This window comes from Xenopus laevis, chromosome 2L, assembly GCF_017654675.1.
Source record: "Xenopus laevis strain J_2021 chromosome 2L, Xenopus_laevis_v10.1, whole genome shotgun sequence".
In the NCBI taxonomy this organism is placed as follows: Eukaryota; Metazoa; Chordata; class Amphibia; order Anura; family Pipidae; genus Xenopus; species Xenopus laevis.
Window position 1 is genome coordinate 145,358,959 of NC_054373.1, and position 17,251 is coordinate 145,376,209.

Consider the following 17,251-nt stretch of genomic DNA (forward strand, 5'->3'; position numbering starts at 1 on the left):
CTCTCCAAGGTAAACATTATTCATGCTTGGTCTAGATTATTGGCAGGGACAATACAAAACACTCTCCTTACTCACTAACCTGCACTTTTGTGAATATTTTTCAGAATATATTAAAGGAGAACAAAGAATTATGCTAGACATGTTACACCCAGGGCAATCTGAAGGCCTGGATCATTACTACTGTTGAAGCCCTGGGCTGGTGCAGTAAGATCAGTAAATAAAACTCAGATCTACTCAGAATCTTGGGATACTGTTGTGGGAAAACATGTTTTTTTTTTCAAAACAAATCAGTTAATAGTGCGGCTCCAGCAGAATTCTGCACTGAAATCAGTTTCTCAAAAGAGCAAACAGATTTTTTTATATTCAATTTTGAGGCTAGACATATTGTCAATTTCCCAGCTGCCCCAGTCATGTGACTTGTGCTCTGATAAACCTCAGTAATTCTTTACTACTATAGTAGTGATATCACTCCCTCCTTTCCCCCCAGCAGCCTAACAACAGAACAGGTCCCACTGCAACACATTCAGTTACATTGAACAGGAGAAACAACAGTCAGCCAGAAAGCAGTTTCATTCTAAAGTGCTGGCTATTTCTGAAAGCACATGACCAGGCAAAATGATCTGAGATGGCTGCCTACACACCAATATTACGACTAAAAAAATACACATTCAGGAATGAAATTTAATATTGTAGAGTGAATTATTTGCAGTGTAAGCAGTGTAATTCAGAAATAAAAACCATGACAGAATCCATTTAAGTTCTCCTTGGAAAGATGTGCCGTAATGTATAAAGGCTGGAGTGACTGGATGTGTAACCTAATAGCCAGAACACTAATTCTTGCTTTTCAGCTCTCTAACTCTGAGTTAGTCAGCAACTTGAAGGTGGGGGGATCACATGGGACATATATGTTCAGTGAGTTTGCAATTGATCCTCAGCATTCAGCTCATATTCAAAAGCAACAGATATGACCCATGTGCCCCGCTCAAGCAGAAACCAAGAGAGATGCAAAGCAGGAAGTAATGTTCTGGCTATTATATTAGACATCCAGTCACTCCAGCCTTTATACATCACATTTTTGCCTAAATAACTATATTAGAAACATTTTTTATTCTGCACAGACTATCTATTTACCCAGTTTTTATTTTTACACTGAACTGTCCCTTTAATGAAGCTTATTAGCCCTTAAGGCAAAACAAAAGCATTACAACATTCTCCAATAAACAAAGGCATTTATTTGGCATAAAAAGAGTATACAACACTGGATCATACAACACTTTGCAAATAGGATTTAGCTTTAATGTGGATATGTGCAGCTTAGTTACCAATCAAGTACAGCTACTTTATTATTGCAGAGACAATGTGGTTAATGGCTAATAGATTTCATACCTGTATATGAGAGTGTGGGTTAGTGCATGTAAAAAAAAGTATACTGGCTGGGTAGCCATTGTAATTGGTACACAGTGAAACATGAAAACAGATGATTAATTTGCTTGTACTTAATGTTAAAACTGATAGCTTGTTTGCAGTAGACCTAGGGCGACCTACAGAGTACCTACATCATTACAAGTTGACAAATCGTGAAAACAGCAGATACACAAACGCCATCATCTGAACTGGAAACTAAAGGGATGCATTAACTAAGGGGTTATGTAATAAAAAGTGCAAAGTTTGCTACAGCTTTAATCACCTTTGCATATCCAATTGTCAAGTCCAATTGTTTGAGTCTATCCAAAGGAACAGAACACAAGGCTTACCATGTGTATGGCCAGTTGTTTGGTATCCATCCTTTAGCATGCTGGCTGATCAGTTAGCCAGTGTATAGCCACCTTACTGAACTCTAGCTCCCAGCATCCCCTACTTCATCTGTCTCTTAATTGATACTCACCTTTGGAGCGGTATTTAGGCCAGAAAACACAAAAGTGTGTGTTTACGATCCAAAATCTGTCCTGTATGAGCCCTGACAGGCTGACATAGTTCAAAAATCACAGAACACAGAGATTTAAGCCATTTTCTCCACTGGAGTTTTTCTGCCAGCAGAGAGGACACCAATTGCATACCTCCCAACTGTCCCGTTTTCTGCGGAAAAGTCCCAATTTTGACAGCTCAGCCCGCAGTCTCTTTCTTAAATGTCCTGACTTTCTCTTTGATCTCCTGCACTAACTTGAGAAAAAGATTTTGAAACTTAATTAAAGGAGAAGGAAAGTCATATCCCACGTGGGGGTGCAAAATGTTAGGCACCCCATTGTATTTACTTACCTGAAAACCCCAGGCAGGTGTTCCTATCAGCAGAAAACGACACCGGCCCGGGGTTATTCCATCGAGCACCACAGAGAGATCTTCCTGCTTCTTCTTTCTTCTCGCAGCTGCTTATGTGCATTAAAGAGAAAAGCTGAATTTTAACAAAAAAGTCGGCTATCTCATTCTACTGCACATGCGTCTGCCCCGGGAAATTTGAAGAAAGAAAAAGCCAGAAGAGGATCACTCCGTGATACTATCTAGAACCCAGACCGGTGCAGTTTTCTGCTGATAGGAGCACTGGCCCGGAGTGTCAGGTAAATAAATACAATTACTTGGGGTGCCTAACATTTGACACCCCCAAGTGGGATACGTCTTTCCTTCTCCTTTAAATTAAGAGGCTTTTTGTCAGAGCCTAGAACACTCAGCGGCTGCACTTGAATACTTTTGTAACAATTTAAGACAAGCAAAGATACAACTGCAATTTTTCAGATAAGCAAGTCTCATGAGAGAATGGAGACTAGCAGCTAAAAGGGCAATTCCTTTTCATTAGCAAAACTGTAATAACACAAAAAACATTGAACTAAAACTCCCAGAAATATGTTCAAACTTTCATAACCTGTCAAATTTTGTAAAATAGACAAGGTTATTAGGGGGCGTGGCCATAAAATGGCCATGGTCACAAAATGATCCCTCTTTCCATTTTTAGATACAGCCCCATTTACCAACAATTCATTCGTATTTAATATCTCTGCTAAAGGGCTCATGATCTCCAGAGAGATACTAAATGAAACGTTTCGCTGTACAAGAGATATCTAACCCCACTCTTAGTCTCGACACATAGATTTGCATATTAAAATAGAAGCTAAGAATGAGAAAAGACACAGACAAGACATTCAACCTTTTTGTCCAAATTAAACATGCTGAACTGCTCGTTCAACTGCAAGTTTTAAAGGGCACAAATCATGACCAAAATCATTTCCTAAGTAAATACACTATGTGAAAGTTCAAGAAATCTGATTTTTAAAACAGTTAGAATTGTTTGTATAATGTAAATGATCAGCTCACTATTCCTTCTGCAAGTTCTCCCCTATCTCCCCTGCAGTTCTAGCTGAGGCAGGCATCTTGGATTTCACTGGCTCCTCCTACCTATATCCTCCCAGCCAACTGTAGCTCTGAAATCTCACACATGCTCAGTTGAAATTCCTTGTTGCTTATCAACCCTTCTAAGCTATTTTCAAATCAGCCAAACCTCTGTGTTAGCTGCTGTTCAGTAGTGCTGCCACCTGATGGAAGTTACTGTGTGCCCTTCATTTGCATAATGACTTTACCAGCAGGGGACAAGATAGGGAAATCTCATGATACTTCTAGTGGAGGAGTTTACTTAAACAAGGCATTCTGGGTAGAATACTCAAAGCAGAGCATGCTCCTGAAATTTGCATATTATAGTCTCTGTTAGAGTCTCAGTATGGCCTCCCTCAGTGAAAGAACCCATTTGACAATGTAAGGGATTTTCTTAAAACCTGCAGTTTTTTCAAAAAACTATATATGTAGTTTGATAAAACGTGTTTAGCTTGTACTGGTCAGATTGTTCATATGAATTTGATTTTGGCTGTGATAGGTGCCCTTTAACTTGTACTTGTATATTCAATGTTTCCATTTATTTCTGGAATATTAATACAAGGGGAACATCCTTGCCTATTGGTGGCTTATTGATCATGCACAGTTCGGGTTATTTAGGCTGAAAGGACAGGCTCAGTGTGTGAAGACAGGAGAAGACATACAACCCTTGTCTTGAGTAGAAGCCGATTTCATTCAATATCCATCTTTTACATACGCTCATACAGAGCAACTTCCGAATATAATAATTCCACAGGTGAAACTGACAGCATTGGGTCACTGTCAGCATTCATCATAATGTTATCAATGTTCATGGTTATACCTAAGAAAAAAAAAACAGGTTACCAAAATTCAAATGGTGACTTAATTATGGCAAACAATATTTAAGCTCTCAGGGCTAATACATAGGGAACAGTTTTACATTTCAATTTGTATTCATATAATGTAAATACATTATTTTACTATATGATTGCTGCTTTGCTACCCTCCAACAGGCTCTGTCAGCAATTTCAGCAGTAAGGGGAGAGAAGAGTATTTGTCTGCTGTGCTACAGGCTTCAGAGCTTACAAACAAACATAGACCATATACAGTAGATACCACCGAATTGAGCTTCATCTGGTTAAAGGGATTGTTCGCCTTTAAACTAACATTAAGTATGATGTAGAGAGGGATATTCTGAGACAATTTGCAATTGGTTTTCATTTTTTATCATTTGTGGTTTATTCAGCAGCTCTCCAGTTTACAATTTCAGCAATCTGGTTGCTAGGGTCCAAATTACCCTAGGAGCCATGCATTGATTTGAATAGGGGCCTGGAATATGAATAGGAGAGGAGTAATAGAAGGTAGCAAAAACAATACATTTGTAGCCTTACAGAGCATTTATATTTGTTTTTAGATGGGGTCAGTGACCCCCATTTGAAAGCTGGAAAGAGTCAAAGCAAATAATGTAGAAACTATAAAATATAAGTAATGAAGACCAATTGCAAAGCTGCTAGGAACTGGACGTTCTTTAACATATTAAAAGATACCTCAAAAGTGAACCACCCCTTTAAAGCTGAGGATTCTGAGTGCTGTACATAAGGGATGAATATAGATCAATAGATATCAGACAAACCTGCCAGACCGTCTTCTTCAAGGTTGCCATTCCATTCATCCATGTCATTATGTTCAGACATTCTAGGGGAGAGAATACTCTCCGATTCATCAAATTGCCTGAAACATAAGTGTGTTATGGAAAAATGACATAAGTAGTGCAGTATATAGTGATGTACCTCATATCAGCAGAATAAAAAACAATACATACATGAATGTATATCTCCTAATGAAAAGTCTCTTTGTTTACAGCCCTAAACAATCAGCTATCAGGATATACTGCATGCCCTTGAGCCGTCACTGTACATCATAGAGGTCTGGAGGTCTGCACATTGTGCAAATGAATGCCTTCCCCCTGTATTTAAACTGCTTAAAGGAAAACGATACCCCCAAAATGAATACTTAAGCAACAGATAGTTTATATCAAATTGAATGACATATTAAAGAATCGTACCAAACTGGAATATATATTTACATAAATATTGCCCTTTTACATCTCTTGCCTTGAACCACCATTTCGTGATGGTCTTTGTGCTGCCTCAGAGATCACCTGACCAGAAATACTACAACACTAACTGTAACAGGAAGAAGTGAGGAAGCAAAAGGCTGAACTCTGTCTGTAATTGGCTCATGTGACCTTACTTGTGGTTTGTATGTGCAGTGAATCGTATGATCTCAGGGGGCGGCTCTTATTTTTTAAAAGGCAATTTTCTATTTATGATTACCCAATGGCACATACTACTAAAAAAGTATATTATTATGATAATGGTTAATTTACATGAGCTGTTTTACTCAGTATCTTTTAATAGATTTAAAAGATACTGAGTTTCATTGTTTGGGGGGTATAGTTTTCCTTTAAGTAATAGAATGAAATAAAAGCTAATAAAAAAAAAAAAAAAAAAGAGTCAGAGGAGGGCATACCAATGGCAACAGAGAGATAAGAAGCTGTAGTGCAAAAATATGAAAGATTGTAAAGGAGGACATTTCAGGAATGATTAAAATCTATATATATATATATAAAAAAAAAAAAAAGGCCCAGATTTGTGGAAAGGCCACCTAGGCCCGGGCCTAGCGCGGCAGGATTTTAGGGGGGTGGCATGCTGCCCAACCACACCCACATTGGTTCACAAAACACTGGGGATGCGCTGGAGATACAAACATTTTTTAAATTCCCCATGCGCCAATCCCCCATTGCTCCTGGGGCAACGAATGGCAGTGGGCCTAGGGGCATTGGCAAATTCAGAACTCCAATAGGTACACGCACACCGTTTCTTTCGTCAAGATTTATTTAGAAAAGGTAATAAACATTGCAAAGAAACAGTGTGCGTGTACCTATTGGAGTTCTATATATATATATATATATATATATATATATACACACACACATGTACAATATTGAAGAAATAAAATGGGAAAAGAGAGGGGTAATTAATTAAAGCAGGCCTGGTCATATTGTGGTTGCCTTACCTTGTAGAGACAATAATCAGTTTGCGCTGGAGGTACTGCTCATATTGCAGGGTTACTATAAAGAAAAGGGTAAAAAACATGAATATTTTGCACTGGGTATTTATTTAATGAAACCTCCACATGCTTACAATTACACCTGGATATAAGGAGTATGCACCTGCATTAAAATAGCATATAAGCCATGCACTTGCATATTAATACTTCATATACAGAGCCGATAGTAATGTTATATTATACACCATGCTCTTGCATCTAATACAGAACAACTAATATTTCAGTCGTGTATGGCCACATATTCTTCGCTGCCAGTATCGGAGAGGCCTACCAATATCCAGGCAGGCCAGTATGTAATTGTTGTGAGTGGGCCAAAGCGGGAGAGTGGGCCAGACACTGTTTGTTGGTGTATTTCAGGATGGAGGATGTTTTCAGCCCAATAATTTCCAAGGGGCCATATTTAAAGGGATACTGTCATTGGAAAACACAGTTAGTGAATAGTGCTGCCCCAGCAGAATTCTGCACTGAAGTCCGTTTTTCAAAAGATCGAACAGATTTTTTTATTTTGAAATCTGACTTGGGGCTAGACATGTCAGTTTCCCTGGTGCCCCCAGTCATGTGACTTGTGCTTTGATAAATTTCAGTCACAGTTTACTGCTGCGCTGCAAGTGGGAATGATTTCACCCCCCTTGCTTTCCTCCCAGCAGCCGATCAGCAGAATAGTGGGAAGGTAACCAGATAACAGCTCCCTGGTAGATATAAGAACAGCACTCAATAGTAAAAATCCAGGTCCCACTGCGACACATTCAGTTATATTGAGTAGGAGAAACAATAGCCTGTCAGAAAGCAGTTCCATAATGCCGCACTGGCTCATTCTGAAAGCAAGGCAAAATGACCTGAGATAGCTGCCTAAAAAAAAAAAAAAATAGCTTACTACTAAAAAATATTGTTGGTTGAAAGATAAAATTTTATATGGTAGATGGTAAATTATTTGCAGTGTAAACGGTGAAATAAAACTACACCGTCATGACAGAATCCTTTAATCTACTCCAAAGCTCCACCTACTGTGCTCCACATGACATCAAGCAGTGACAGTGGGAAAAATATGTAATAGCACAGTTCAAGTACCAATTGATATATATTAAAAATTACATAGAAATTAACAGAAGGGTTGACATGGTTTTGCACCATTATCCTACTACTATTAATTATCTGTATCACTAGGATTTTTTTTAACTGACGTGTAATTAGCTATAGCAGGGATCCCCAACCTTTTGAACCTGTGAGCAACATTCAGAATTAAAAGGAGTTGGGGAGCAACACTAGCATGAAAAATGTTCTTGGGGTACCAAATAAGTGCTGTGATTGGCCATTTGGTAGCCCCATGTGTATTGTCAACCTATATTGAGGCTTGGTTTGGCAGTACAACTGGTTTTTATGCAGCTAAAACTTGCCTCCAAGCCAGGAATTCAAAAATAAGCCCCTGCTTTGAGGCTACTGGGAGCAACATCCAAGGGGTTGGAGAGCAACATGTTGCTCACGAGCTTCTGGTTGGGGATCACTGAGCTATAGAGATGATGAAAATTAAGGCTGATGCAATAACATGGGTATATAAAGTATGGCATTTCTAGCATTATTGATTTTTAGGGATTTGGTATCCTTTAAAGGTACTCAGTCCTCTTGAGATACTCACATTCAGGCTTCTGCTCATAATATGGCCCAAAAGCCTCATCCTTTGGTATGTTGGGGTACCGATACTTCAAAGGATTCTCAGGAATGTTTTCGTCAGCCAAAAGCTGATAGTTCCTGATGATCTCAGTGAGTGGAATTGATGAGAGTTCCTTCTTGGTGTATGGCTGGACAGAACGAATAGAGTAAGTTCCTGTGGGCAGAGCACATAGCAAAATGGGTATTTATAGAAAGAGCTGCATGGTGTATAGCATAAAATATGGATTATTTTGGCTGATATTTAGCACACATATTATAAAGCAGATGGCTCAATCAGCAAAAGAATTGCAATGCGTAATAAAATGTGCCCCTTTAAAAGCTATGGACAAAGGAACTTGTGTCTATACAATCTCCTTGCTGTGAGTGCCAAGTGGCCCATTTAGCCAACACTTTAGCCGACACTTGTGCAGAGTGCGTGACACTTCTCTTGCAAATAGGGAAAGAGAGCATTAAATGCATGCAAATCAATCCAAGATCAATGCTGCTATCACATGATGCAAGATATATGGATTCTCCAAGGTGCCAAGTATGTTCTGCTCAACCAAGAAAGGGTCTTTTTTTATTAGGGTGATTATATAAATCTTCCTGCAAGACATTATTCTACTCACCATCATCTTGCTGTTCCACCCAGGTGCACGTGATCCCACCACAAATGCTTTCACTAAAGCGAAGGAGAAACGTGCCTGACATCTCAGCCTTCAGCAGAGTCTCTTCTTTCCTGCGACTTACAAATCCCATCACGTGCCTGCAGGTAAGTTTGAATTATAGTTAACTAAGTGTGTGGATAAGCTTGACCTTATTTCAACATAACACATTTGTTTATTTGCATTGCTAGTTATCCTGGCAGACGTTTAACTCTTTCCCTGTGAATCGGCCTGCGTCAGCGTATCTGGTCTCTAGTCAAATAAACAGAATCCAGCCTTACTAGAGAGAAAGGGTTAAAGCGAATGGGAAGTAACTGTTCTTCTGTAACTGGCCCTTTCCTTTATTAAAAGTGAGCAAAAATAACTGTAATATGTCAACTGACTAATTTTTACCTTTGAAAGAGTAGCTCTATAACGTGTGTGACCATCTATCATCCCACTTATCTCTTTATTCTTCTGTACCTCAGCAGTATCTGTCTGGCTTTTTACATTATCTAGCGCTGACTTCTGAAACAATGTTGCAAGCCAGCAACTTTTTCGGTGGAGGACCCCTTTGATAACTGGCTTACTATCATTCTGCCCCAATAAAAGGGGGTGACCCTCGGCAAGAAGACTGAAGTATAAAAATGTATCTAAAGTGGGACATTACATAAGTTTAGAAGCTTAAGGGCAGGGGCACATGAAGCTACTGGGGGAGATTAGTCGCAAAGCAACAAATTGCTTCTTCTTCGGGCGACTAATCTCCTCGAACTGCCTCCCCTCTAAATCTAAATCGCCGACGGGATGGCATTCGGATGACTTAGTTTTCCGAAGACACCTGAAGTTGCCTCACGAGGAAACTTCGGGCAACTTCGGAAAACGAAGTGCTCTGAGTGCCATCCCACTGCCGATTTTGATTCTAGCCGGCGGGGAGGCAGTTCGGGGAGATTAGTCGCCCAAAGAAGAAGCAGTTTGTCGCTGGGCGACTAATTTCCTCCAGTAGCTTTGTGTGCCCCTGCCCTTACAGAGTTGCATTATTATTTATCTTTTTATTGTTAACAAGGGAGTTACATTTCCCGGGACAGGGGTGAAGAACGGTAGTGGGCCTAGGGGCGCCCACTATGTAAATCCGGCCCTGAGAGGGGTTATGCATGGTGGTGCAACATTGTTAAGGGCTTAATGTGTAGTAGAAATGAATTATCTAGCCACTGCAAGGACTGGGACAGTATTTGTGAAGTGGGAAAAGAGGCGTGTCTGAGTAAGCAAAATGTCATCCAACATAAAGGTTAAACGTATTTCCTTGTCTGACTTGGAATATCCAGAGACAGTAAATACTTCTTTCTACAGATGTGTTCAAAGATTATAGCTAGAATTAGGCACCTCCCACCATTTACATGAATAGGACACTGACCCATTTCAGTTCAGCTCACAGAAGGTTTAGATTTAAAACAAAAGAAAGGATCTGATACACATACTGACTTACTGATATTTCAGCTTTATCATACAAGATAGTTTACTCGTAGCTTTTTGTAATAAGCAGGGCCACAGTTAGAAATCACGGGGCCCCGTACCATAAAATTTTCGGGGCCCCGCCCACTCTGGCCCCAAGCCCCGCCAAGATCCCGCCCACTCCACATCACAGTTATAAGACCACACAGACATCAGCGCTAAAAAAGGTAACCCCCCACACAAGTCATAATAAGCTATTGGGACCAGGCCCCCCCCATTAAAGTTTTTTTTTAAAAAGCATTGGTGCCAGGGCCCCCCTTACAAGTTAAAAAAAAATTGGGGCCCCAAAGAAATTTTTTTAAAAAAAAAACATTGCAGGGGCCAATAGAGTATTAAAATAATAAATTGGTGGCCAGGGGATTAAAACAAAAAAAAACACACACTGGTGTTCTTTTGAAAAGTTCAGCACTGCCGGGCCCCCCTTACAGGCCCAGGCCTGGTACACTTGTACCCCCTGTGCCCCCCTGGTGGCCCTGGTAATAAGGTTTCAATGGAAAGAACTGTTTGAATAAAGGCTCCATGTGATTCTCTGCTGTCTAAAATCTGCCCAAAAAAAGTTCATGAAAATGTCTTTAACAGTTGTGATATATGCAGTCCACAATGTATCTATGGTTCCAGAGTCATTAACCATAAAAGGATGACTTTATTAGAATGATGTATAATCTCTGTAAAGAGCTATATAGATAAATACATCAGCTGCAGATAATGGACCAACTAAATGTTGTCCATAAATGTGCAAAAAGAATTAGCACTTTTTTGTTGTTAATAGGTCTTTAACTTTATTTCTACATACCCGTCATTCCAGATGTTTTCTAAATGTCCTTTTACCAGGGTAAGAACAGCATCAAACCATACCCAGAATGGGAAGGAAACATGGGGCATATTCTCCTATAAAACAAAATTTTTTATTTTTATGTTCTTGTTCAACAGGTATTTTTAGAGTAATAATCACACATTCAAATCTTCAATAATTAACTGTGCTGTCCTGCAATAGCTGAGGGTATTCATCCATATGTTCTCCTCAAGCTCCTGTACTAAGTGAGTTACCAGATTTGTGAGAAGGCCACAAAGGCCCGGGCCTATGGAAGCAGGATTTTAGGGCTCATGCCACCCAGCCACATCCACATTGGTTCCAAATGCACCAAATCTAGGATTCGGTTTGGGATTCGGCCTGGGATTGGGATTGCATATGTAAATTAGGATTCAGATTCGGTTCGGTATTCGGCCGAGTCTCACAAGGAAATTTGTGAATGTAAAGGTGAGGGGGTAGGGGTGATGAATGGCCCTGCAAGTTACTGCCTCACATGCAAAATAGAAACTTTGTTTTATAGTTTTACAACTAGCATAATATGAAGGATTCAAAAACAGGGCAAGTAGGAGCCAAATAAAGGATCATTTTATTTTCTTAATATGAGGGCTGCTGTACAGCTACACATATATATTGATCCTATGTAGCTTAAATTTACTTGTCCTCCTGCCTTTCACTTTTCAGGTTCTTCTGGAGAAGTCCTCACCGTTAGCTTTACCCCTTGGAAAAACACATACAGATCTGCTAACAAGCCAGGATGGCCTGTCGCATTGCATACAAATAGATAGGAAGCATTCAAGGATCCCAGATGATTCTTTTTTTTTTTACTTTGCTTATATTTGGATTTGTCTGAATCTGTTTCCTGTAATTAGTTACAAATGTTCACACGCTTATTCATACATCATTTACCTTACAAAATTTGTTCCAGGACACAGTGCTGTCTTCTCTGGGGGTCTCCTCTATGAAAAAAAATGGGAGAAAGGGAAACATGTTGAAATGGTGTAAAAATGTACAGAACTTTGAAGGACAATAAATAACTAATCAAACACAGTACACAGTTCTATGAAAACATACCAAAATGAATTCATTTTATTAATTCCTTTTTTTAAAAACGACTGGACAGGCCAGGATTAACAGGACTGGCCAGGAGACAAAAATTAAGGCTATGTGCAAGGTAGAAAGATCCCCCAACTCTGGTCAAAAATGTCCAAACTGCAGACCTCCATGTGTTTTCAGCATCCCATGGCAGACAAGGGCTGAGAGTTGAATTTAAAATAACGGCCACAGTTTAGCCAACATTGATTTTATATTTTACCTAATCTTTTTTCCCTAATCTTTACAAAGGCCTGCTTTGATACTTGGAGCCAAAGCAAATGTCCAGCCCTATATCAGATCCTGACTGTGGAACACTGCTATGAGCGGTAGGTATCATATTGTGACATACCACAGAGTTTCTTCCCCAGCATTGCCAGCTGGTCTGCATCCAGCCTGCGCTTAGTGCTGCATTCAAACTGCCAACTCAGGGCTTCTTTCAGCAAGTGCCAGGGAGCCATCGGGGGTTTTGAGAAAAAATTTACATCCTGTTAATATGAAAAATTGTAGTAATAATTTAGTATTACTAATAATAATGTAGCAAATGTGTTAAATCAGTTCTTTTCTATTTTTTCTAACTGGCAATGTGGGCAGCTAAGTGGCAAATGAGATTCAATGTTGATAAATGTAAAGTCATGCACCTGGGATGTAAAAATATCCAAGCCACATCTACCCTTAATGGGACTGCACTAGGCAAATCCATTATGGAAAAGGACCTTGGAGTCCTTGTAGATGATAAACTTGGCTGTAGCAAGCAATGCCAGTCAGCAGCATCAAGGGCAAATAAGGTCTTGAGCTGTATTAAAAGGGGCATAGAGTCAAGGGAGGAGGGGGTCATTCTTCCACTGTATAGAGCACTTGTAAGGCCCCATCTAGAATATGCCGTATAGTTTTGGTCTCCATCACTCAAACAGGACATTATTGTATTAGAGAGGGTACAGAGAAAGGCAACTAAGCTGGTAAAAGGTATTGAAAATCTTAGCTATGAGGAAAGACTGGCCAAATTGGGGATGTTCATGCTGGAGAAGAGGCGCTTAAGGGGTGATATGATGACTATGTATAAATATACAAGGGGATCATATAATAATCTCTCTAATGCTTTATTTACCAGTAGGTCTTTCCAGCCGACACAAGGTCGCCCATTCCGATTAGAAAAAAAGAGGTTCCGCCTAAATATTCGGAAGGGTTTTTTTACAGTGAGAGCTGTGAAGATGTGGAATTCTCTCCCTGAATCAGCTGTACAGGCTGATACATTAGATAGCTTTAAGAAGGGGTTGGATGGCTGGAGTCAGGAAGGAATTTTTTTCCCCTCGGAGGCAAAGTGGAGAGGCTTCAGATGGGTTTTTTTGCCTTTCTCTGGATCAACTAGCAGTTAGGCAGATTAAAAAACTAAAAGGTTGAACTTGATGGACGTGTGTCTTTTTTCAACCTTACCTTCTATGTTACTATGTTTATGTATATGGTACAAAAATGTTGAAACATCTATCGTAGCTTCCCAGTGGAAGCAAAAGACGAGAGGGCAAGAACATGACATGGTTTATTCTGTTAGGGTCCTTCTGACTCCCATTCCAACAGCAGGAACAAGTCTTATTTTAGTGCTTAACACTGAACAGGGGAACTAGTCTCTGCCCCTCTGTGCAAGGCGTAAGGATAAATATCAGTTGGCAATATTCTTATATCACTCTCTATACGGGGAATGCAATTAAAATTGCAAAATGGCATTTTTGAGAATGTGTAGCACTGCTCACAATGTAAAATCATTCTCTGGCGAATATTACATTTCTCCCTATCGCTAAGCAAAGGTTAACATTAACACCTGCTCTGGAGTTTCATTAAATAATTTGTTGCAAAAAAAACGAAATTTTATTACACTGCACACGTTTGCAAAAGCCAACGCTGAGGCCTGAAATAGGTCAAAAAGTGCTGAAACAATGAAAATCTTGGCCTCTAACGTTAGCAGTGGTCTATGTTTTTTGCACAAACAAATTACATTGCCCCGTATGTGTGCAGAAAGCTTCCATGTTTATTAATATAAATGGAAAATGACATCTGCAAATGGTTTAAATGAATTACTGCCTGGGAACATGATGTGAAGAGAACTTACCTTGTAGTCAGAACTCAGCAAATTAAACCAAAGGACTGAGGCCCACGCAACAATGAACTGACTAATGTTGGAGATCACTACGAACGGCAAGGTGACAGTCTGGGGGAAATAAGGCCACAATAAAATGTAAGAAAAAATACAACAGCTGTAGGAAAAAGGAAATAGGCAAAATGCATTGCTGCTAATATAAAAGCAACAAGCATGGGCAGAAACTTGAATATAATACGTTTTTTACTGACAACTTTCTCAGCGCAAATCCCAGCATCACAAGACTGAGAATGGTGGCTTATTACATGTCATCGTACGGCCAATGGTAACAGAGATTTATATATGCAAACAAAATGAATGGAAAGAATTAACAAGGGGCACAGATCTCCTCACCTCCAGTTTTAGCTTCAGGTCCTCATAGTTAAAATCCACGGTGAAAGTAATGAGGTGGAGCTCCTCCATGACACTAAGTGATCCCTAAAATATACAGTACAATTAAAATCAGGAACTATTAGCACAATCAATGAAAGGGGGTAAACATGCATCTCCTTCATTCCTGTTTTACTTTCTGCCATTCGACTAAAATCTGCCTTTATCAATACTCCTTCGTTATTATAACAACACAATCTGAAATCTCACATTCTGCACTTTTTGGCAACCTCAACAATTTTTGCCCAGGTCAGCATCACTTCAGTAATATTTAAAATAGTCATTTAAAGCCTGGTCCCACAATTCCTTTGTAAGTTTGAATAAGAGAAGATAGATTTTTGAAGAAGGGAGGACAAATATCAATATCATCCTCGCAACCATAATTGCTCCCTTTAAATTCAATGACTTTCTGCCTTAAATAGAGCTGGGAGATATAATAAAATCAGTTGCCAATACAGCAATACTAGTATTAGGTGACCACATGCATGGGGGCATTGACCCACAATACCCACACATTTGATTTCATTTGTTTAATTGATACAAATCTGCAACTACAGTATTACTAAAGGGGAATAGCCAGCTATGTGTTTATAACACGTAACTAAAATGCCATATTTAAAATATTTCTGCTTTTGTTAAATTTCTTTTGCTACCCTGTGCCTTCACTTTAGTATCAATAAGAGACCTCTCACCTTGTTTTATCTTGGCATTTATGCTAAAACATCTTCCCATCTTAAGTATAAATGTGCTCTTCAACTATTAATCTAGTTGTACCATGGTGTTGCAATACAAAATTGTAACACACATACAGTATAAACACACACCACTTGCCTCATTTGCACCTTTTCCACCTTTGCCTCCAGTACCAGCTTTCTGTTCTTTCAGTGTCTAAGGAGAAAAAAACAAAAAACATTACTTCAATCATAAACAAACACTGATGGTTTTCTGGATTTTTGGGTAAAGCCATCCTTTGAAGTCCAGTATTTGGGTTAGAGCCCCTCTAGATTTTTAACAAGAGTACAGGCATATGAAAACATTGTTATTTCAGTTATTCAGCCATAATTCTCCTAAGATGTCCTAAAGCATCATTTAAGTGTTCATCCCAAATCTCATCCTAATTTACCATCAGGTTTGGCTTCCAGGAGTTTCACATTTTCCACAAGTATCAACCAAACTGGGCTTAATGCTATGGCCCCAAGATAATGCTTTGGATTCCCCATAGGGCAGCTAGATCCACTTTAAAGGGGTTGTTCACCTTTAAATTAACTTTTAGCATGATGTAGTGTGTGATAGTCGAAGACAATTTGCAATTGGTATTCTCTTTTTATTATTTGTTGTATTATTACCCAAGCAACCATACATTGATTTGAATAAAAGACTGGAATATGAAAAAGTAAAAAAAGTAGCAATAACAATACGTTTCTAGCCTTACGGAGCATTTGTTTTTAAGATGGGGTCAGTGACCCCCATTTGAAAGCTGGAGAGAATCAGAAGAAAAAGGCAAATAATTAAATAACTATAAATAAACAATGAAGACCAACTGAAAAGTTGCTTAGAATTGGCCATTCTATAACATACTAAAAGTTAACTTAAAGGTCAATCACCCCTTTAAGGCGCCAGTGTCTGCATTCTGTACCTGTAAAGATGAAACACATTCTGCAATGTACAATGTACAGCAGCATTATGACTATATAGAACCTTATAGAAGATATAGAAGTCTTTAGTGAACTTTGTCAGATCTATCCACAGTGTTGGTGCCACTGTCCATGCTCAGTAGTCAGTGGGCTACTGCAGATGCTTACTGAGCATGATCAAGTGCTCTCTCTATTTGTTTAGGATAGCAGCTGCCATATTAGCTTGGTGTGACATCACTTCCTGAGTCTCTAACCTGCTCATAACTCTGGGCTCAGCTTACAGCAGGGACAGGAGGAGGGAGGGAGAAAAGGTAGAGGGAGAAAGAAGCAAACTGAGCATGCTCAAGCCCTAGCCCTGGAGGTTTAAGCTGAAAACAGGAAGTCTGATACAGAAGCTCATGTGTACACAATAGAAGGCAAGAAATGCTGTGTTTCTTTTGACAGAGGACAGCATTACTTTGAGGGTTTACTGGTGTATTTATATAGACCTTTCTGATAAAGCTTACTTCATTTTAGCCTTTCCTTCTCCTTTAAGGCTTGTTTCTTGTCTAAATATTTGAGTGGAATAGATGTTTTTTGGGATTACTTGTACCCCTTATCTCACTAGTACCACATTAATTCTGATGTCCATTTTACCAGAAGCTGCTAAGGATTTGTTGCTATTGACATTTCAAGCAGCAGGCACTGATACTGGGTCATAATTTAGATTCACCCCATCAGGTGGTGCTTAGGTCTTATTCTCTCACTTCCTAATAGGGATGCACCAAATGCACTATTTTAGGATTTGGCCGAATACTGAATCCTTTGTGAAAGATTCGGCTGATTACCAAACCGAATCCGAACCTTAATTTGCACATGTAAATTAAGGAAACGAGGGGGAAAAAAGAGTAAAAAAAAAAAGTTGTTTTTACTTTCTAATTTGTGTGAC

The 17,251-nt window shown here is 39.3% G+C and overlaps 1 protein-coding gene across 1 annotated transcript in view; it reads right to left on the minus strand.

Moving 5' to 3' along the window:
* Nucleotides 1-3,768: 3,768 nt before the first annotated feature.
* stat2.L (signal transducer and activator of transcription 2 L homeolog) overlaps nt 3,769-17,251 on the minus strand; it is a 29,930-nt gene continuing 16,447 nt past the window's right edge. The window contains exons 14-24 of the mRNA XM_018247420.2: nt 15,521-15,577; nt 14,654-14,737; nt 14,273-14,371; nt 12,521-12,656; nt 11,986-12,035; nt 11,062-11,156; nt 8,745-8,881; nt 8,102-8,290; nt 6,415-6,469; nt 4,970-5,067; nt 3,769-4,177 (exon numbers count right to left, since the gene is read on the minus strand). Of these exons, the coding sequence (XP_018102909.1) occupies nt 4,065-4,177; nt 4,970-5,067; nt 6,415-6,469; nt 8,102-8,290; nt 8,745-8,881; nt 11,062-11,156; nt 11,986-12,035; nt 12,521-12,656; nt 14,273-14,371; nt 14,654-14,737; nt 15,521-15,577 (1,113 nt within the window). The 3' untranslated portion in view covers nt 3,769-4,064. The remainder of the gene's footprint in view (nt 4,178-4,969; nt 5,068-6,414; nt 6,470-8,101; nt 8,291-8,744; nt 8,882-11,061; nt 11,157-11,985; nt 12,036-12,520; nt 12,657-14,272; nt 14,372-14,653; nt 14,738-15,520; nt 15,578-17,251) is intronic.